At 42.3% G+C, this 23,216-nt stretch overlaps 1 protein-coding gene across 4 annotated transcripts in view; it reads left to right on the top strand.

The window, feature by feature from the left end:
• The window catches only part of LOC138744643 (cyclic nucleotide-gated channel beta-1-like), an 85,846-nt gene that overhangs the window by 41,925 nt on the left and 20,705 nt on the right, over nt 1-23,216 (top strand). For all 4 annotated transcript variants that reach the window (XM_069901110.1, XM_069901109.1, XM_069901112.1 and 1 more), the window contains 7 exons: nt 3,982-4,190; nt 5,452-5,502; nt 8,819-8,905; nt 11,212-11,276; nt 12,645-12,767; nt 19,855-19,996; nt 20,885-21,044. In XM_069901110.1, coding sequence (XP_069757211.1) covers nt 3,982-4,190; nt 5,452-5,502; nt 8,819-8,905; nt 11,212-11,276; nt 12,645-12,767; nt 19,855-19,996; nt 20,885-21,044 — 837 coding nt within the window. The remainder of the gene's footprint in view (nt 1-3,981; nt 4,191-5,451; nt 5,503-8,818; nt 8,906-11,211; nt 11,277-12,644; nt 12,768-19,854; nt 19,997-20,884; nt 21,045-23,216) is intronic.

The following is a 23,216-nucleotide window of genomic DNA, read 5'->3' as shown; positions in this document are numbered from 1 at the left end:
GGTGGAAGAAACTCTCCTTGGAATAAAAGTGAAAGGAACATCAATTCAATTCCAAGTCTTTTATAAAAAAAATCTCCATCTTCAAATTAGATGGACATAAAATTCACCTTGATTGAATAGGGGCTATTCTCCTGAAATTAAAATTCAGACAGGTTGTTGTGCAGTATGAAACTTATTCCTCACCCAATCTTTGCTGCACTCACAGCAGATTTTTAAATCTTAAATTTAGACATATAGCCTTGTAACAGGCCATTTCAGGTCTGTGGCACCCAACTTATACCCCTTAACCTATACCCCATTAACCTACGTTTTGAATGGTGGGAAGAAACCAGAGCACCCGGAGAAAACCCATGCAGACACGGGGAGAATGTACAGTGCGGGATTCGTTCTTCAGTCCATTCCCAATCTCAGACGCTGTAAAGGCGTTGCGCTAACTGCTACTCCAGCTGTGCCATAAGATCTTCTATGCATAACTTGCTCTCTGATCAATTAGAAGTATTTGTTACACAAATGGACTATGCATTTTATACTGTCATTCTTACTATACTTTTACCACGAAACTTGCTTGATTAGTTATAGAGAGCATTTCAGAAGTGTTTTTTTTTTGGGGGGGTGAGATATTAAGCTGCCATTGTATGACAGACTGGGAGGTTTCATGGCCATTATCAGATGACATTTAGTGGGAACTTTCTGTGAATACTTCATTTCAGACATTTTCTCCCCATCAACATTGACAGCACTTCAAAAGAATTACAGTGGTGGTAAAGGTGCCCTGAGATAACTGGAGACTATGAATCAGGTTATATAGCTGCAAATCGTTCTTTAGTGCCCAATTTGTGCTGTTGCTATGCTGGAAGTACTTGGTGTGGATGCTAGGTGTCAAAAGTGCCCCTGCAACCCCCACCCCCCCCCCACCCCCAGAATATTGTCCTCTTCACAAAAAATAAATAATGTTAGCTATTTTTATAGAAGCTGAACATGTCCAGACAGTAAATGAAAATCGAGCAAAGAGCAGAATCTGGAAATATGGAAAGGGAACAAGAGTTAACATTTTAACTCTCTAGCAGAACCATTTTGTCAAAAGGTCTCAAACCCTAAACATTAACTCTTTTTTCTCTATCTGCAGATGCTGTCTAACCTGCTGAATATTTCTAGCATTTTCTGTTTTTTATTATATATGTCATTTCATCCTGGATGAAGCTCCCAACATATCCGTTAACCTACTTTATTGCTCTGCTTTGTCACTTCACCATAACATAATTGCTTTTTTCACAAAATATTCAACATTTGCTGTGGTTCTGGTATTTACGAATGGACAACATTCACATGGACATATCCAAACATGACCCTGTGAACCTCTGAATTGCATTTGTTGGAGTCTCTAATACAGAGGTATACTTTAATGATTAGAGTCGTGCTTTTTACAGGAGACTAAGAGATATTCTGGGATCACTTTCACAAGTACCAAGGGATGCTGGGTCAGTTGCTGTCTTTATATCTGATATTTTTAAATATAAATTTGTAGAAAAAAAGTAGATATCTAGAATTATGTCACAATTCAGCTGCAATCTTGATGAGTGCCAGTATTGACGAGAGCTTAAATGGCTTCCTTCTGTTCCTATATATCCTTGCCTACATAGTTTTGTTCCACCCAAGGCAGAGTATTCATTAATTGAGTCATCCAGAGACCTGCCATAACAGAATTCGGTCTGTATTAGATTTGGTTGAGTTATTTTAATGAAGAAGGTAGACCAGGGCAAGAAGTGGATGTTGTCTACATTAGCAAAGGTTCTGCATGTTTGCAAGTGTGGAAGTTTAGATCACATGAGATTCAGGGAGAGCTAGCCAACTGGATTAAAAATGGCTTGGTGGAAGGAGCTAGAGAGTGGTAGTAGAAGGTTGCTTTTTAAATTGTAGATCTATGACCAGTGGTGTGGTGCAGGGATCAGTCCTGAGTCTGCTGTTGTTAATTATCTATATTAATGATTTTGATAAGAATGTAGTTGGCATGGTTAGTAAGTTTGCAGATGACACCAAGATCAGTGGAGTTATTGATTGTGAAGAAGATTATCTAAACTTTCACATGATTCAGATTAACTGCGAATGAACGTCAAGGAATGGCAGATGCAATATAACTTGCACAATTACATGAATTTGCATCTTGGAAAGTTAAACTAAGGCAGAATGTGCTCGGTCCTTGGAGTGTTGTGGAACAAAGAGACCTTAGGGTGCGGAAACATAGTTCCCTGAAACTGAAGGAGACATTTGCCACACTTGTCCTCATTGGTCAGGGCATTGAGTACAGGAGCTGAGATGCCACGTTACAGCTGATAAGACACTGGTGAGATCATCCTTTTGGTTTTGGTTGCCCAGTCATCAAGAAGGATATCATTTTGCTGGAAAATATGCAGAAAAAAATTCACAGCATGTTTCTGGGACTGGGGGGAATTTGAATTATAAAGAAAGGGTGGATAGGTTGGGTTGCACCCTGGATTGTAGGAAGCTATTCCTAATGTAGTCCACCCATCAATATTCACTGTGGAGCTGCCTCATTCAGGTTCCAATCTTGATTCTATATTAATAGCTAAACAAGACTTATTAGTTCATTCTAGCTATAAATTTTGCTGAATGGTAAAGGTAAATGTCCACTCCTATGGATTCTACTGTCTATTTCCAGAATTCATAAGGGTTACATTTCAAACCTGCTTGGGCTTCTGTTAATATTCTGATTAATGATATCTATATTCACTTGCTTAACCTTCTTAAGGCTGAGACCTATTACCTGAAATGGCTGTGGCTGGCTGGTGTACTTCCAATGGCACTGCTGGCTGCTGGCTGCCAGGTAATGGCACCGCTGGCTGCCAGGTAATGGCACTGCTGGCTGCCAGGTAATGGCACTGCTGGCTGCCAGGTAATGGCACTGCTGGCTGCCAGGTAATGGCACTGCTGGCTGCCAGGTAATGGCACTGCTGGCTGCCAGGTAATGGCACTGCTGGCTGCCAGGTAATGGCACTGCTGGCTGCCAGGTAATGGCACTGCTGGCTGCCAGGTAATGGCACTGCTGGCTGCCAGGTAATGGCACTGCTGGCTGCCAGGTAATGGCACTGCTGGCTGCCAGGTAAGCATTTCTCTGCTGCTGATGTGTTATGTTGTCTTTGTGTAAATGGGTTATTTCTAGTGTTCATGTTCAAACTGGTGAAATGCCGATAGTGATAGTTATACCAATATTAATATTAGTAATTGCTCAGATTAGTATTGCTGCTATTTAAAGTGAATACTGTCCGCTGATACTGGGTTTTTTCAACCAACTAATCCAAGTCTGTCTTCAGAGGAAAGAATGATATTAACAGCTAATGTCGCATAACCTTCAAGGTCATTAAATGTTAGACCCAGAGATGATTATTGATGTCAAATAATGAATCTGGTGTATTCTGCACTGAATTAACTTTATTTTAACTCAGTGGAATCAGTTTGATATATGTTATTAGTAGTCTAATTAAGTCAAGTTTATTGTCATCTGATTGCACAATACAACCTGATGAAACTGTGTTCTCCAGTCCTCGGTGCAAAACATTTAGACATACAGCCAGACATAACACACTTACAGACAAACTATACGTATGCAGGATAAGTATTTCATTTATACAAGTAAATAAATGTTGTTTTATGAATATGAGAGTCTCAGATGGTTAGTGTGAGTAGTTCCCTTGGTCGGTATAATATCATCTTTGTCATTGTACTACACACAATTCTAACTATAGTAATGAATCCTCCTTGCCATGATCATTACACTGCAACCTGCTAACATACTACGATTATTCCTGCTGTTAAAGTAAAAGGGAGTAAATGGCAATCTTCATTTGTTCAGTACTAACTGAGTACAATGAATACTCGATTGTGAATGTGAGTAATCAGGTTACATTTGAGTTTTGCTGCAATGTTGAATCCATATGTAACAGTTATTTCTGTTTTCTGTCATAGATCCACTGTATGTTCTGTGGTTATTCATCGTGGTATTAGCCTGGAATTGGAATGTTTGGCTAATTCCTGTGCGTTGCACCTTTCCCTATCAGACACCGGATAACATCCACTTATGGCTTTTGATGGATTATTTTTGTGATCTGATTTACCTGACAGACATGATTGCTTTCCAGTCCCGCCTCCAGTTTGTACAAGGAGGAGACATTATAGTGAGTGATCATCTCAATTTCTCCCTTAGTGATTGATAAAAGTTCTTCATGCAGTCTTCTACCTCTGGAATACATAGCCTTGACAGGTTTTAACTTCCCTCATCCACAGCATCAACTCAGACTACACCAGGGCTCTTCTTTGGATCTTTATAAACCTTTTCTCCGACTCAGCGAGTTAACACAAAGTACCAAGGACAAAAAACAATTCCAAAATGTAGATTCCAGTCACATGATTCCAAAACAGTGATACATACCAGAGGATTTAATTGGGATTTATTGAAGGATATGGATTTTGACTTTAATGTCGGGGACAACAGGGTGTTGTTTTGACAATTTTTGCTTCTGTTAAATTGTTGAGTGAGATGTCAAACAGATGATTGAGCTACACTGTAACATCATGATACCTCGTGATAAAGGAAAATTTAGCCCATTGTGTTTTAAAACAAATATTATTAACATGTATTAGAAGTCTTCTGAAATTAAACACATTAAATAAATGAAGAAAATTCTGGAAATACACAGTAGTGTCAGAGAGCATTTGTGGAGAAAAAAAACAGATTTATTGTTTTAGACCAATCATCGTCAGAACTAAGATAAATTAGATGGAAATATGTTTTAACAGGCAGGATGGGAAGAACCAAGGGAATGTCAGTAACAAAGTGGAGATCAAAAGAGACTGGGGAAAAAAAGATATCCAGCTGGCCTGGAGAGAAAAACTGAGTTAACTTTGCAAGTTGATGATTCTGAAGACATGTGTCATAAGAAACTGTGGAGACGGGTTGTGGCTTGAGAATTAGGGATCCAAGTTCATATTGGTCTGGGTGTGGCATTGAATGGAACCTATGCTCTAGGTACTCTAACCAACACCATTTAAATATTTTTTTATGAAAGCTGGTGATGTAGTGTTCATGGGGGTGTGATGAGAACACTGTTGAGGAAAAGAATTGGAGAGGGCGAGCAATGAAAAGTGAGACACCAGCCAAAGAAAGGATGTGCTGTGCTGCACATACAATTGTTGTTTTATGTTGCAGAACTTGGATCCCATTTAGAAACCATTTACAGTGAAGGAGATGGATGTGATGTTAATGATGCTGAATGGAAGAGGTGGCATTGGGAATGGAATGAGGAATCTGCTTATCAATGTATATCTGGGCTGCTCCGACAATGTCCAGGCAATGCAAGTTTCCATGCAACTAAAATGAAGTCAAACTCACTGAAACACTGCTAAATTTTGAACAGACTTTGTTCTTCTCTATTTCAGATGGCAAGGAAGCCCATGAGAGAAAACTACTTAAAAACCCAGAAATTTAAGGTGAGTTATTGCATTGATGAAAATAGAGTTCATTGAACTGTCCTTCAACAATCACCATGAACAATGTATATTGATGAATAACTCTTGCCTGGAGTGGTATTGATGGGCTCTGAAAATAGATATGATGAATTTAATTAAAGCACAAGGGAAGAAAGGAAGAGAAGGTTATGCCAGAGTCATTTGAAGAAGGGAGATGAGAGGAAGCTCATGGACTAAACACTGAACAATCCAGTTGGCCAATTTAAATTCTAAGTAATCCCAGTAGTTGTTGGAGCCTCTCGTGTTCATCTTGATCACATGGAGACCCTCCTAGCAGTTTTTTGATCAAACTAATACAGGAATTGCTGCCCATTCAGATTTCATATTTTAGATTTCAGATTTATTCTCAGAGAACATACGTGGCATCACATTATTGATCTCTTACCATTTCCAGTCATTATTTCTTCTGGTGTCGATTCTCTTGGGCACCAAATCCATACTGCACACCATCATCCCATACCATCCAAATAAGGGTACCAATTGAGATATTTAAATAAACAGTAGTAATACAGCAACACATTCAATTATACTTTCACTTCAGTAAAATGTCACACCAGAATTTAATGAGGGCTGATAGGATCATTGCTTGAGAAAATTGTTGGTCGAATTTGGCAGCAACAAAAAACCACCAGATTGGCTCAGCTGGCCAGTAGTTTAGCTGCTGTTGTAAACACCAAATCCCACCCAGCCCCATTCCTCGCCCCATCATCATTCATCTTGACATTACCAGAAATATGATATTTGGCACAGGGTGGGGGGGTAGACGGGTAGACTGCCAGGTGCTTTCAAGATTCCTTTGTGTGATAGTACAGAACGTAATATTACACAAATTGTTTTCTGCCTGCCGGTCTGCTGTTCCCCAGAGTTTTCAACCCCTATGGCTGTTGCCAAGCACATTTGCTGCCATCTTGGCCACAGACCCGTGGTTGCAGGATTTTAGATGCATTGAATTCATCAGATGTGCCAGTGTGTACAAGACCTGCTGTGCACAACACTTTGAGGAGCATGATAAAAAGCAAGCCATTCAACTCCTCAAGTCAGCCCATCATCCTGTTAGCTGGTGACTGATCTATATTTCAACTCGTGTACCCACCACTGATGCACATCCTGCCACTTTCTTGGATAAAGAATCCATTGATCTTATTGTTGAAGATTTCAGCTGTCCCAGTGTCTACGGCCTCTTTGTGGAGATTTTATTTTTATCTTCCCAATGCTTGTTGTTAAGAAAATGAGAGGCCTTGCTTTAATTTCAAGGTTTTAAGTGGCATAGCTAGTGATGCTGCTGCCTTACAGTGTCAATAATCGTGGTTCATTCCTGATCTCTAGCAATGTTTGTGTGGCTCTCCCTGATACAAGTAGAGATCCATCTATCTGGCTTCCTCCCACATCCCAAAGTAGACCACTGTCAATTACCCCCACTGTATAAGTGAAGAGGGGGAGCAAATTTTAAGTTTTTGGGAGTTACTATCCTAGAGGATCTTTCCTGGACCCAACACAAATGGCATCGTGAAGAAAAAACATCAGCATCTCTACTTCCTCAGGAGTTTGTGAAGGTTGGGTATGACACTGGAACCCTGGAAATTTTCAACAGATGTGTAATGGATAGTGTGCTGACCAGCTGTTTTATGGTCTGGTCGGGGGACACCAATGCACCAATCATAAAGCTCTGCAACAAGTATGAACACAACCCAGGACATCACGGGTCAAACCCTCCCCACCATCAAGAACGTCTACAGGGAACGCTGCTGTCGGAGAGCAGCAGCGATCATCAAGGGTCCACGCTACCCAGCACACGCTCTGTTCTCACTGCTACCATCAGATAAGAGGTATAGGTGTCAGAAGACTCACACCACCACCTGCTACCCCTCCACCATCAGTCCCCTCAACAATAAACTCAATCTGGGACTTATTTAAGGACTCTTACATTTGCACTTGATTGATTTTGCTCTCTCTCTGTATTGCACAGTCAGCTTTTTTACATTTCTTTATGTGTTTACATTTGTACATTGTGTCAAGTTTTTATTTGCACTGCCTCATCCGCATGAAAAAGAATCTCAGGGTTGTATGCAATGTTATGTATGTACAGTACTCAGACTGGAGATCTGAAATGGGTGGAGGAGTTATTGGGAATGTGGAGAGAATAGGCTCTATGGAAAATAAGTGAGGAAGTGGTAGAGTCTGGGCTGAATGGCCACCTTCAGTGTCATAAGAAAATGTGGAAAATCTACTTTGGCAAATCCAGTGAAGTGGAAAATATTTAGTACTGGAATATTATCTGACGTATTTAGTGATTTTATTACTTCATTGTTTTGTGTAGACTTTTCCATTTGTGAGAGAGTGACTCTCTCCTTACCTGAAGGATGATGGCCATTACATCAACAATGGTATATAACATTCAGAGTCTCCCTCCCTCCCTCCCTCCCAAACCCTAATGCCACAAGAAAAAGATTATACAAATTAAACAAACACAAAAATAAACAATTATTGGTAAAATAATTATTTGTTAAACCCTTATAGGAACTCAAGAAAATCCCTAAGTAACCTGAAATAAAAAAAGATAAGGAACAAAATACAAGAACATGTCATCTGCTCCATGACCCACTTCATTTATCTCAATCATTCCACTACTGGCACGGATTATTATCTTTCTTTTATTTAAAAGGGGTAGAATTATATCTGTGTACCAATGTGTTGCAGGTAGGGTTGCCATACCTTAACAAACATGTCACATTTCCCTCCTTAAATTGTATGTGATTTTCTCCAGGGGAATACAACTCTGTATTTCCATATTCCATCGTGTAATATTTAGTTGGGAGTCGGACTTCCACGTGACCGCTGCTCAAGCCCATCTTCAGTCATCAGTATCGTTTTCACATTTTATCCCTGCTCAGTGTCCAGATGAACACCTGGTTTGTTATGACTGGCCCCTCAATGCGTTCTGGAAAAAAAAGAGATTTAATTATCTACCTTGGAGCCTTTCATCCTTGTTTTAGACCAGCATCCAAATTGTTTACAAATTTGTAACATAATATTCCTCACCTCGTTGAGAGGTACAAATAGTTCATCTTTACACCATCCTTCCACTTATTCAGTGAGTTGAATTGGTCTGCACCTGGTCTACAACTGTTGGAGAAGCTTATCTTTTAGAATCACTAGCTGAATGGTTAAAGCACATTGAGCAATCCAGGCCTTGATGATGTTTCATATGTGATAAAGAGAGAGAGAGAGAAATCTTCAAAAATTAATAAAAATGTAATCACTTTAATTCTGTTTCCAGATGGATTTGTTGTCCCTTTTACCTTTGGATGTTTTGTACTTTAAAGTAGGCTTCAAAGTATTGTTGAGAGTCCCACGCCTCTTGAAGGTGAGTTTGCTGTTTTCTTCCTTCTATGTAGCTTTTTCCAGAGTTTATAGCTTCAGGGTCCAATGTGACAATAGGTACAAATTTAGAAGATCAGTTACTCATAATAGAAAAGAAACGTATCAACTGTGCTTGAATACAACCAGAAATCAATTAGAAAGAAATAATTAGGTGAAAGGAACTTGCATTATGTAACATTTTTCAGAACCTCAAAGAACTTGGCGCCCAAATAATTACTTTTCAAATGTAGCCAATATTGTAATTTAGGAATCATGACCATGTAATTTAGGAATTGTGCAACTGGATTCTAGAGTTGATGATATATTTCATTGCTAGTGATGAAGGATAAAAGTTGGTCAGGACCCTGAACTCTGGCACTGGGAAAAATTTAGGGCGGCATAGTTAGCACAGTGCCAGTGACCTGGCACTGTCTGTAAGGAGTTGGTACATTCTTTGTGTGTTCATGTGGTTTCCTCCAGGTGCTCCAGTTTCTTCCCGCATTTCAAAGACATACATGGTTAGAATGTTAATTGGCCACATGTATGTATTTGGGCAGTGTGGGCTTATGGGTCAGAAGGACCTATTACTGTGCCATATCTCTAAATTAAAAAAATATATCTATACATCTGTAGCCCAACACACTTATTACTTTCAAAGCCTGGCTGTTACAGTGGTATTTGAAGGATCAAGCTGCATGATGAACTAATGCCTCAAGTTATAGACTGGGAGATTGCATGCTCCTAAAGTAGAAGCAGGTTGTCTACAGTTTTGTCCAAGAACAAAAGCTTTCTTTAGGCCATTATTAAACACTTTCAATATGCACCAGATCTCCATTTCCACATTGTCATTTCAGGATAAAGTACCTTATATACTGTACTATTGTCTCTTATTCTTGATGCTAAAATTCCCTGTATTCACAATGGCCCTACCTAGCCTGTCCTCTGCATTTTGAACCCCACTGTCCATCCATCCTTTCTCTAAACAGCTTCCCATCCATGATTTCCCAGACCGCAGACCATAATCCACATCACTATGTCATGGTTAAAAAAAAACCTCAAAGTCGAATTGATCTCAGGTAACCATTCAACCTCAGAACATACCCCTTCTATCTGTCTTCTGGTCTCCTTACTTAAGAAAGGATGTCCTGACTTTGGAGCTGGTGCAAAGGAGGTTCACCAGGTTGAGTCAAGGGAGGAAGGGGTTAGCCTAGGAGGAGAGATTGAGTCATCTGGAACTCTACTCACTGGAATTTAGAAAAATGAGAGGGCATCTTGTAGAAACATATAAAATTATGAAAGGCATAGATTAAATAAAAGAGGTAGTTAAGCTGTTTGTATTGGTAGAGGAGACCAGACCTAAAGGACATAGCCTCAAGATTCAGGGTAGTACATTGAAGACAGCGACGAGGAGGAGCTGCTTTTCCCAGAGGGTGGTGAATCTGTGGAATTCGCTGCCCATTGAAGCAGTCGAGGCAACTTCAGTGAATATATTTAAGACAAGGTTGGATAGATTTTTACATAGTAAGGGAATTAAGGGATATGGGGAAAAGTCAGATGGAGATGAGCCCATCAGCAGGGCAGCCATGATCACTTTGAATGGCGAAGCAGGCTCGATGGACCTGATGGCCGACTCTGCTCCTATGTTAATCCATACAATCCACAAGCTAGATTCTACCCTCACTGAGCTAACACTCTCCAAACATTGAACTCCACTGGCACATACACCAAATACCTTACCCCTTTCTGATCCTGTGCCAATAGTTCCAAAGTCAGTGAACCCTCCCAGAGCAATGACAAAAATACCAAACCTTTTGACCACTCTCCTTCTATCCCACAACTTTTCAAGACCCTGATTCCACGCAAGTTGGGCTGGTTAAGTTGCTGATGTAAGTCTACTTTTGAAATATTCTGAATTGTATTTTATTTAATCGTATTATGATTACAATGAAAAGTAAATGGTACGTTCTGTGTTAGTATTCTAAGTTTATGATTTTTCTCTATATAATAGATGCAGCACAGTTAGAGTAGCGGGTTAGCGCAACGCTATTACAGTCCCAGCGATCTGGGTTCGAATCTGGTGCTGTCTATAAGGAATTTGTACATTCTCCCCATGTTCTCCGGTTTCTGCCCGCCCTCTAAAATGTACCAGGGTTCTAGGTCAATTGAGTGCAATTGGACGCCACTTGTGGGCCAAAAGGCTCCGTTACTGTGCTGTATGTCTAAATTAAGAAAACTAAACCTCAAAATTAATTTAATAGTAAGGTCTATTACTGGAGTTACTGAATATGTTTCAATAATCTTTTGTAACAGTATACGACATTTCTTGAATTTAATGACCGATTGGAAGCAATAATGAGCAAGGCTTACATTTACAGGTGCGTAATGCTGTTTTACTGCTTGGATACACCTGCCATTATATTTGTGATTCAATACATTACGTACATTAATACTTGGAAATTCTAGTATGTTACATAGAAGTGCCTTTTAACACCTTCCGTGAAATAGTGATGCCCTGCTGCTGCCAGGACTTTTAAACACGGTGATTCTTCCTTACCTTTAAACATAGTGATAATTGGATACTGACCCCTTGAAATGCACAGGTATTGTCCCCTATAAATGCAACGGTAATCAAATATGATTTCCTTTAAACACTGTGGTAATTAGATACACTTCCTTATTATCCCCTTAAAATGAAATTACCCAGCTACTGTCCTCTTTAAACAATGAACTCTGTTGCACATAATATTATTAGTACTTTTTTGATAGGTTTCCGTGCAACAAACACGATTCAAGGTTCCCATATTGATATGCAGAGATGCATCTGTAGCTTCCTTTCAATAAACATGTGTTCAGACACACGGTCACAACCTCCAATCAATATGACATCCTTAAAAAAGAAACACAGTTCCCTCACATTAAGGAGCAATGGGCTGCAGAAATATAGTTACAACTTCTCCATTCTAGGGCTAGGATGTTCAGGAAAAGGAGTGCATATAGTGGGTAGCAATGGCAGATTACCCATTAGGGTGTGTAGGCTGAGCCTAGGGTACCCCAATGTAACCACTTGTCAATATAGGCTTGCGTTAGTCCAGGGTCCACCCATCAATCAAGGCCTTCAGATGTACCACGTTCATCTGTCAATCAGCAATGGGGTCTTAGCCCCATCTAGCAATTCAGGCTCTGCTGGTCCCAATGCTACCTGTCAATCAATGTTCAAGTTTCTATGAGCGCTAGTCTGAGGTCTGCCTCCTGCAGCAGAGCTCGGCTCATGCAGCGTCACTCACGGGAGGGTTACTTTTTTTAAAAAGACTCTCCCTTTTCCTGTGTTATTTTGTATCAAGACTTTTTTTTTAGAACTGATTTTATTTATCCTTTTGTAACTAACAGACTTTTCAAATGATTTGGGGCCAGCAGACAGCTTCTGTAAGGTAAAGTTTTGTTTAATTTTAATGAAGGTTTTTCTCCCCTCCTCCAACCAAACACCAACTGACGTATTCCCAGCACATCCCCGGCAGATAAATTTAGAATATGTGAGGTCATCCCGCCCGAGGGCTCATAAATGGAACAATATCCAATGACAGAGGGGGCACTGGGGAATGGATCGAGGTCAGGGGAGGGCCTAGGGCCCAGTTGGTAGTTATTCCACCACTGGTGGTTAAAATCCATCAATCTTCAATTCTCAAATAAATCAATCAAGAATTTTCAATGATCTTGAATATTAATGAATACTTTGTGTTTTACAGAGTGATAAGGACCACAATATATTTACTATACAGCCTCCATATAAATAGCTGTCTATACTACTGGGCATCTGACTATGAGGGAATTGCATCTACAAAGTGGGTTTATGATGGTGAGGGGAACAGGTGGGTTTGATTGGGCAAATCTGATTTTTTTTGCTTTTTCCTGAGATTGTGCATGAGGTATATGTCAGATTTTCCACCATGCTACACTAGTGATCATTTGTTTAAAATAGAAAGTCTGTGGACAACTGTTCAAACCTGAAAATGAAAGATCAATGCTAAAAATACTCAGCAGTCCAGACAGAGAGAAACAATTAACATAATCAGGTTTACAACCTTTCATTAGGACCAGCAGAACAGGCAAAAGTGACAATTGGAAATGCTTCTTCAAGATGGGAATTCCTGGAAGGCAAGTTAACAATTAATCTATTATAACCAAAGAATAAACATCCGTGGATGCTGGCAACCTGAAAAAAAAGTGGAAATGCTGAGCAGGTGCAAAGCAGTTAAGAAGGGAATAGTCAAATTTTCAGACCAGTGACCTTTCATTAGAACTGCTTCCTTAAGTAGAGACATAAAAGACTGTAATCTGGAGTATAAACAAATTGATAGAGTAACTCAACTGGTTGAGAAGCATCTGTGGATAAAGGAATTGTCAACAGAACTGATGCAGGGGCTTGAACCTCCTACCCACCCCATGGCTCTCAATCAGCTGAGATCCTGCTCAGGTTTTTTTTAACTTATTTAATTTTAATGTGGAGATACAGCATGGTAACTTACCATGCGCCGCCTAATTACCCCATCTGACCAATGACAGTGTATTGATCCCATGTGTCTTTGAAAGTAGCCTAATTTTATCACTCCAGCAATTTCCTGTAGGAAATTGTAATATTAAAATTTCTGTCTGTTTTGCAACTTGATGATTACAGAAATTTGACCAAACATAATATAGATGTTTTTACGTTCTAAAACTTTGGATCCACTGACTTTAATGAAACTGAACTTCCCGTGATGATGGATATTTTTACCCCACAACATGATTTCTGTCACTTAGACACAGAGGAATCAGTACATCTATTATGTCAGCCATGTCTCAGTGGTAGAGTACTTGGCTCTGATTTAGAGAATGATGGGGTTCCAGAACCTTAAATATGACTTTGAGATTTTAAACTACAAATGAGTCTGCCTTTAGAATCAGAATCAGAATTTATTGTCATGAACAAGTGTTTTGCGGCAGCGTCATCGTCCAAACATTCATATTATGAACCATCTTACAACAATAATATAAAAATTAAAATAAAATTAGTAGTGCATGAAAAGTAAGCTAGTGTCTTTGGATCATTGATCATACAGGAATCCAAAGGCAGTGGGGAAGAGTTGTCCTTGTGCCACTGAATGTTTGTCTTTAGGCTCCTGTACCTTTTTCCTAATGGTAGCAGAGTGAAGAGGGCGTGGCCTGGGTGGTGGGGGCCTATGAGGACAGAGGCTGTTTTTTTAAAACACCACCTCATGTAGATGTCCACAATGGAGAGAAGTCTGTTGCCTGTGATGTCACAGGCCGAATTAACAATCGTCTGGAGATTTTTGTTGTCCTGAGAGTTGGTGCCTCCACATCAGACAGTGATACAACCAGCCAGAATGCTCTCCAACTTACACCTGTAGAAGTTTTCAAGAGTCTTCGGTGACATACTGAATCTCCTCAAACACCTCACAAAGTACAACCGCTGGTGAGCCTCCTTCATGCATCAACATGGAGGCTCCGGGACAGATCCTCAGAGATGTTGACACCCAGGAGTTTGATATTTTTGCCCCTCTCCACTACTGAGCCCTCAATGAGGACTGGGTCGTGTTCCCTTGACTTCCTCCTGAAGTCCACAATCATCTACTTGGTTTTGCTAATGTTGAGCACAAGGTTGTTGTTGTAACACCACTAGAAGAGTTGATCTATCTCCCTCCCGTACACTTTCTCATTGCCATTTGTGATTCTGCCATCAACTGTGGTGTCATTGGCAAATTTGTAGATATTATTGGAATTGTGCCTGGCCATGCAGTCATGGGTATATAATGAGTAGAGCAGTGGGCTAAGCACCCATCCTTGGGGTGCATCTGTGTTGATAATCATCGATGAGGAGACTTTGCTTCCAATTCATACTGACTGTGGACTTCTGATGTGAAAGCCCAGAGTTTGTATCTTCTTGAACAGCACTGAGGGAATAATGGTATTGAAGGCTGGATTTCTTGAGTTGGCCATGAGCCATCCAAGGCCAACCTTTTGAAGAAGAGCGAGAGAATTCATCCCAATGTCTTGGCTAATAGTCTTTGACCAAGATAACCAAAGCAGTTTAAAGTATTTCTAGTCATTAACTTGCTGTTATTTCTGGAACTTGGTCTTGACGATTTGGCAATCACAGTTCATGCATTCCAAACTGCAATGCACTTCAGGAGACTTCCAGTGCATGCAAAATGGTTTTGGATATTTTAAGGATGTGAAAAATGTGCTTTCAAATGATGGTAAGATGTTACCCACAAAACTTTTAAGTTGTCAAATAATTCACTGATACTCACAGCATGATTTAAAATTCAATGATAGTCACTGTGGATGTTTGGATGTGTTAGGACACGCCCCTTGCTGACTGTGCCTGAGGCTCCTCTCACTGACCCCTGAATAAAGGTTTCTGTGCCACAGCCCCCTCCTCAGTCCAGGACAGTCGACCAGCATGGGCATGCCTCCATTCTGTTGTGAATAAAAGCCAATCAGTTTCTCTACAACTTCTAGTCTTTAAAGTTATTGATGGTGCATCAATTTTATTCACCACAATTTTTTGATAATGGAACAGATTCTGAAGCCAGAAAACCTGGACCTTGACTCACAATCGCCTGATACATCCAACAGCTTCGGACTCTGGCTACGTTGCTTTGACGCGTTCCTGCAGGCCTCCTCTACCATTGTTCGATCAGAGGATTACAGGCTGCAAGTATTGTATTCCTGGGTTGGGCCCATGGTATACTCAATGATCAAGGACTCCAAGTCATACCTAGCAGCGATGAACATACTGAAAAGCCTGTGCTGGAGGAAGGTAAATGAGGTCTACGCTAGGCACCTCCTGGCTACCCAGAAACAGCGACATGGGGAATTGAATGCTGAGTACCTTCAGGCCCTGCGAGCTCTAGGATGGTCCAGCAACTGCAAGGCCATGACGGATATGGTGAACAGAGAGGACTTGATAAGAGACGCCTATATCATGAGCATAAGATTCAGCTACATCCAGCAGAGACTTTTGGAGCAGGGTGAGCTCAATTTACAGAAGGCAGATGAACTAACGGACACACTAGAGGTGTTCCTCCAAAACATGGGTACATTCTCAGCTGACAACACAGCCGCCTTGTGGTTAAAGCGGGCACCACCATCTTGGGAAGTGGGAGGGCTGCAAGCCTGCAGAACACTGCCACATCCCACCAACAACCCAGCCACAGCCGTGGTACTCCGCAAGCACCCGAAGTGCTACTTCTGTGGGCTGCACAAACACCTGAGGAAACACTGCCCAGTGAAAGACATAGTTTGCGTTAGCTGTGGGAAGAAAGGACATTACAGACAGATGTGCAAGTCCAAGACCCCCTCTAAACCCAGCAGCACCATGTGCAGGCCATGGGGGCTGCCACCTGTAGGGGGCCGCCATCTTGGATGCCGCCATCTTCCGATCCCAGCAGTGCCATATGGGGGTCACCACCTTGGATCTGAAAGCCTGAACACTCCACTGTATCCATGAAGTCCACCAGTGACTCCACACTGGCCTCCATCACACTAGATTAAGGAAGCCCTCACCAACTTGCCATATTAATGATGGACATCGGAGTAAATGGTCATTTGACAAGCTGTCTGTTCAACAGTGGTAGCGCAGGGAGTTTCATCCACACCGACACAGTGCGGCATTACTCCCTCGTGGTAAACGACAAAGTCTGCTTGGCCTTGAAGTCCCAAACAGCAGATGTCCATGGTTACTACATAGTGACTCTGACTGTACGAGGCCCAGACTACAAAAACTTTAACCTTCTCGTGATGCTGCAGCTTTGTGCTGCTGGGGCTGGGCTTTCAATGCCACCCTGAGAATGTCATGACGGAGTACAATGGGCCCCATGTCCCGTCCCCCCCATCTGTAATAGCAGTTTTTAAACCACCCTCTGCGCTTCACCCGTGTAAACCCCCTGGCCTCTCTTACCATCGTTTCCAGCCAGCAACCTGAAGATTGTCCACCTCGCACCACCTGCGGCCTTTCAACCCTCGAGATTACACTCCACTGCTATTGGCTAACCTCACCCCTGACTATAAACTTGTAGTGACCAAAAATAGTGACACAGTGCCAGGGACAGGGCCTTTATTAGGTCAGAGGTAAAACGACTACTGAATTAAGGGATCATTGAAGCCAGCACCAGCCTCTGGAGAGCCCAAATGGTGGTAGTAAAGAATGGGGAAAAACACAGAATGGTCATTGACTACAGTCAGACCATTAATAGATAAACGTAGTTGGACGCGTACCCTCTTCCCCGCATATCCGACATGGTAAATCAAATTGCTCAGTATCGGGTATTTGCCACTATTGATTTGAAGTTGGGATACCACCAGTTCACTATCTTTCCAGAGGACTGCCAATACCACCTTTGAGGTAGATGGCCATCTCTACATTTCCTGAAGGTTCCCTTCAGCATTACCAATGAGGTCTCAGTCTTCCAGTCACATTCCCGTATCTGGACATCACCATTTGTGGCCATGACATGCAGGATCATGACGCCAATCTCCAAAAATTTCTCCAGATGGCCAAACTCCTCAACCTTACATACAATAAGGATAAGTGTGTGTTTCACACAACTCGCCTCACTATCCTAGGCTGCATTGTAGAGAATGGAGTCATTGGCCCCAATCCTGACCGCAGGCGGCCTCTTTTGGAACTTCCCCTTCCCCACTGCCTCAAGGCTCTGAAAAGGTGCCTGGGCTTCTTCTCCTACTATGCCCAGTAGGTCTCCAAATATGCGGACAAGGCCTGCTCCCTCATCAAATCCATCTCTTGTTCCCTGATGTCAGAGACCTGTGCAGTCTTTAGCTATATCAAGGTGTACATTGTCAAGGCCACGATGCATGCAGTAGATGAGTACACCCTGTTCCAGGTGGAGAGCGATGCATCCAACTTTGCCCTGGCTGCCACTCTTAACCAGACAGGCAGACCAGTAGCCTTCTTTTCCCGCCCCCTCCAGGGCCCTGAAATTCAATATTCCTGTGTGAAGAAGGAGGCCCAGGCCATTGTCGAGGTGGTAAGGCACTGGAGACACTTCCTTGCCAACGATTTACCTTGCTGACTGACCAACGTGCAGTTGCTTTCATGTTCAACAATCAGCAGTGAGGTAAAATCAAAAATGACAAGATATTGAGGTAGAGAATCAATATTTCCTCCTAGAATTATGATATCATGTACCAGCCTAGGGAACTTAATGAGTCTCCAGATCCCCTATCCTGCAGAACACATGCCAGTGCACAAATAGACTGGTTACAAGTCCTCCAAAATGATCTCTGCCACCCTGGGGTCACCAGATTCTTCCACTTTATCAAAGCCCGCAACCTACCTAACTCCATCGAGGAGATCAGAACCATGATGAGAAATTGCCAAATCTGTGCGAAGTGTAAACCACACTTCTATTGACCAGACAGAACACATCTGATAAAGGCCACCCACCCCTTTGAACACCTGATCATTGATTCAAGGGGCCCCTCCCCTACTCTGACTGCAACGTGTACTTCCTCAACATCATTGATGAGTACTCATGTTTCCCATTTGCCATCCTGTGCCTGGACATGACCACTGCCACAGTCAAGGCCCTGCGCCATATCTTCACTCTGTTTGGGTACTCCTACTACATTCATAGCAACCAGGGGTTTATGAGTGATGACCTGCATCAGTACTTGCTGGCCAGAGGCATTGCCATGAGCAGGACCACTAGCTACAACCCCCGAAGGAATGGACAGGGGGAAAGGGAGAACGCTACCATCTGGAAAGCCATCCTCCTAGCCCTGAGGTCTAGAGGCCTTCCAGTCTCCCGCTGGCAAGATGTCCTCCCTGAGGCACTCCACTCAATCAGATCACTCCTATGTACCACTATAAAATGCCACTCCACACTAAAGGATGTTCTCCTTGCCCAGAAAGTCTGCTTCAGGAACCATGCTGCCATCCTGGTTAACATCCCCAGGGATGGTACTACTCAGGAAGGACATGAGGAGTCATAAGTCTGACCCACTGGTCACAAGGGTCCATCTCCTCCACAACAGCCCCCAATACGCCTATGAGGTTTACCCTGATGGGCATGAGAACACGGTCTCTGTTCAGGACCTGCCATCCTCAGGAGTCCCTGAGACCACTGCCAACCTTCATCTACCACAATCCACAATGCACTAGTGCCATGGCATGTTAACCCTGCCACAGAGGATGACATGTCAGATCTGGCACCACACATTCACCAAGCTGATGCCAATAGCAACATACAGGTGTTTCAGACATTCCAGGATTCAACAGCTGCACCGCAGCCAGTACTACGACGGTTGCAGTGGCAGACCAGACCACCCGAAAGACTCAATTTGTAAGAACATTTAATTCATTTCACCCCGCCAGTCTCTTTCTAAAACAAAGGGTGACTGTGGTAAACCACTGTATCTACATTTGGATGTGTTAGGACACACCCCTTGCAAACTGTGCCTGAGGCTCCTCCCACTGACCCCTGAATAAAGGTGACTATGCCACAGCCCCTCCCCAGTCCAGGACAGTCGACCAGCACGGGCATACCTCCATTCTGTTGTGAATAAAAGCCAATCAGTTTCTCTACAACTTCTAGTCTTTGAATTTATTGATGGTGCATCAGTTACTTAGGTGGACTGTTACGATTGACTGTATCATAGATCCATGTCTCGGTTAATGTTCAGAATAACATCTGACTAGGTCACAGTGATTAGGAACAGGAGAGTTTCAGATGCTTTCTACTCTTTGCTGAAATCCTCCCAGAACGCCTGGGATTGAATTTTATGCTCCTCCCCTCCCCCCATTCTGATCTTCTCAACTTACAGTTGTAGCTTCTTTCTTTAACCACCATAGTCAACTAGTCAGCCCTCAAATGCTCGAATTTAGTACTGAATGCTGAAGTCTTATGTAATCTGTGACTCCTTTTCCTGCAGTTATATGAGGTGCTATTACTGGGCTGTGAAGACTCTCATTACAATTGGAGGGCTACCTGACCCACAGACAGTGTTTGAAATTTTCTTTCAACTTGTCAACTACTTCATGGGAGTCCTCATCTTCTCTATCATGATTGGTCAGGTATGGAATATACTATTGAAAGGAAAAGAAACTGCAAATGTTGTACATCTAAATGCAACTGAAAAGAGGGAACATTTGCTAATATGTCAGGTGTTCCCCTTCAAGGCAATTGAAATATACCATCTTTGTTTCTAATGCGATTAGACTTGATTGTGATATTCCACTTTAAATCATGCGCCATCCATGCAAGAGATCAAAAGTGCTGTGAATTGATGGATAATATTGCCAGAAAGCAATGAATGAAAGATCCTTGTGCAGTAAATCTTACCTTCTGTCACTGACAGTGAGGTGACGTGGCTGGATTTCCAGTGAACTGCAGGAAAAAAACATTTAAATAACAAGTTAAACACCTAGTCAATTGCAACTGCTTGCATCAACACAAATCTACAAGCATGTCATCGAGGTAAATTGGCAATGAATGTTGTAAGTGATCACCATATTTGAGAAGGTAATAGTAAAAATTGATGCTTTTTTAAAAATGTGCCAACTTTCCTTTTTAACTAACACGTTTCACCACAGCTCTTGGAGGAGTTTCCATTTCCCTCTTTATAGAAAGCCTCTTGGCCAAATGATTGTGTTATGACTGTGTTGTCAGTGATAGGAATAATGTCCCTAATGGGTGAAGATTGAATTTGTCGAATATTTCAGAACTACTGCTTTGGAAGACAACATTTTGCAGAGGTTCCAATATATGTTGGCCTTCTGCACTAGTCAGCTCTCACAGCACACTAACATGCTTGTCTTCTGTACTTTCTGTTTGATTCTTGATCTACTGTTGTACATTCAAAATTGAGTATTAACATGTCTATAATTGGGGATTTATTTTATATTGACCAATATACATTGCTAAAGTAACGGAGAAAATCTACTGTTTTTGTTGTTTCTTAGATGAGGGATGTGGTGGGTGCAGCAACTGCTGGACAGACTTATTATCGAAACTGTATGGATAACACAGTGAGATATATGAACTTGTATAAAATTCCTCGAAGTGTCCAGAACCGGGTGCGGAAATGGTATGAATTTACTTGGGAGTCACAGGGAATGCTAGGTATGTTAGACATTTGCCTTGTGTTTTGATTTATAATTTCACAATCACCCGATATGAATGAACATCAAATATGATTTTGGCTTGAGGTCAAGGTCCAGTTCTACTGCATTTTCTAACTATGAAAATAGCCAAAGTCTTCATATTATGATTTTTAAAGATGATTGTTAGGACCAGGAACTGTACCATTTAAGAGAGTGTACTGTAATAACTACATGGATCCCATGAGCTTCAGTTATTCTATAGTTTCCATGGTTATGGAATGAGACCAGAAGAACTCCTCAGAAAGCAACAGAGGCTTGGTTACTTTAGGGTGGGACTGGTTCCTGCAGTTTCTCAGCATCTTGGGACAAGCATAATTTCTGTCTACCCTTTGAAAACAAATGATCATTCAAAGGTAAAAAATAAAAGGAAGGATAGGAAGATTCCAGGTGAGCTGGGAGCCAATAAAAGCATCCTGAAGGAGGAGGCCAGCTGGTGTTTTGTGACAGGACATTGCAACCTTTTAATCTTTAATTTAGACATCAGCATGAGAGCAGGCCGTTTCAGCCCACGAGTATGTACTGGGGGTGAAGGTTAATTGGGCAGCATGGACTCAAGGGGTGAAATGGCCTGTTACTATGTTGTATGTTTAAATCAAAAATTAAAAGATTACCCATCCCTGAAGGTATCAGGGGAAGTAGGTGCCACCAATAACCTTGGTGGCTTCCAGTAATATTTGGTGTGAAGAAGCAGGTGAAATTGAATGGAAGAGCAGAAAGACCATTTTTGATCATGGCTGATAATCTTAGTCAGTATCCATGTCTTCCCCCATGTTCCTGAGGCCTCTTGCATCTGTTAATTTATCTATCTCTATCTTCCTATTCACAGTCCATCAAGTGAAGGAACTTTTCATCTTCCTCCAAAATGTTGGTCCCTTATCCTGAGACAATGAATTCTTATTCTCAACTCACCAACTATGGAAAATAACCAACCCTTATCTACCTTGTCCATCTCTTCTTTCTTTGGCTTGGCTTCGCGGACGAAGATTTATGGAGGGGGTAAAAAGTCCACGTCAGCTGCAGGCTCGTTTGTGGCTGACAAGTCCGATGCGGGACAGGCAGACACGATTGCAGCGGTTGCAAGGGAAAATTGGTTGGTTGGGGTTGGGTGTTGGGTTTTTCCTCCTTTGCCTTTTATCAGTGAGGTGGGCTCTGCGGTCTTCTTCAAAGGAGGTTGCTGCCCGCCAAACTGTGAGGTGCCAAGATGCACGGTTTGAGGCGATATCAGCCCACTGGCAGTGGTCAATGTGGCAGGCACCAAGAGATTTCTTTAGGCAGTCCTTGTACCTTTTCTTTGGTGCACCTCTGTCACGGTGGCCAGTGGAGAGCTCGCCATATAACAGGATCTTGGGAAGGCGATGGTCCTCCATTCTGGAGACGTGACCCATCCAGCGCAGCTGGATCTTCAGCAGCGTGGACTCGATGCTGTCGACCTCTGCCATCTCGAGTACTTCGACGTTAGGGGTGTAAGCGCTCCAATGGATGTTGAGGATGGAGCGGAGACAACGCTGGTGGAAGCGTTCTGGGAGCCGTAGGTGGTGCCGGTAGATGACCCATGATTCGGAGCCGAACAGGAGTGTGGGTATGACAACGGCTCTGTATACGCTTATCTTTGTGAGGTTTTTCAGTTGGTTGTTTTTCCAGACTCTTTTGTGTAGTCTTCCAAAGGCGCTATTTGCCTTGGCGAGTCTGTTGTCTATCTCATTGTTGATCCTTGCATCTGATGAAATGGTGCAGCCGAGATAGGTAAACTGGTTGACCGTTTTGAGTTTTGTGTGCCCGATGGAGATGTGGGGGGGCTGGTAGTCATGGTGGGGAGCTGGCTGATGGAGGACCTCAGTTTTCTTCAGGCTGACTTCCAGGCCAAACATTTTGGCAGTTTCCGCAAAGCAGGACGTCAAGCGCTGAAGAGCTGGCTCTGAATGGGCAACTAAAGCGGCATCATCTGCAAAGAGTAGTTCACGGACAAGTTTCTCTTGTGTCTTGGTGTGAGCTTGCAGGCGCCTCAGATTGAAGAGACTGCCATCCGTGCGGTACCGGATGTAAACAGCGTCTTCATTGTTGGGGTCTTTCATGGCTTGGTTCAGCATCATGCTGAAGAAGATTGAAAAGAGGGTTGGTGCGAGAACACAGC

This window comes from Narcine bancroftii, chromosome 10, assembly GCF_036971445.1.
Source record: "Narcine bancroftii isolate sNarBan1 chromosome 10, sNarBan1.hap1, whole genome shotgun sequence".
In the NCBI taxonomy this organism is placed as follows: Eukaryota; Metazoa; Chordata; class Chondrichthyes; order Torpediniformes; family Narcinidae; genus Narcine; species Narcine bancroftii.
This window is presented reverse-complemented; position numbering and strand designations above follow the sequence as displayed.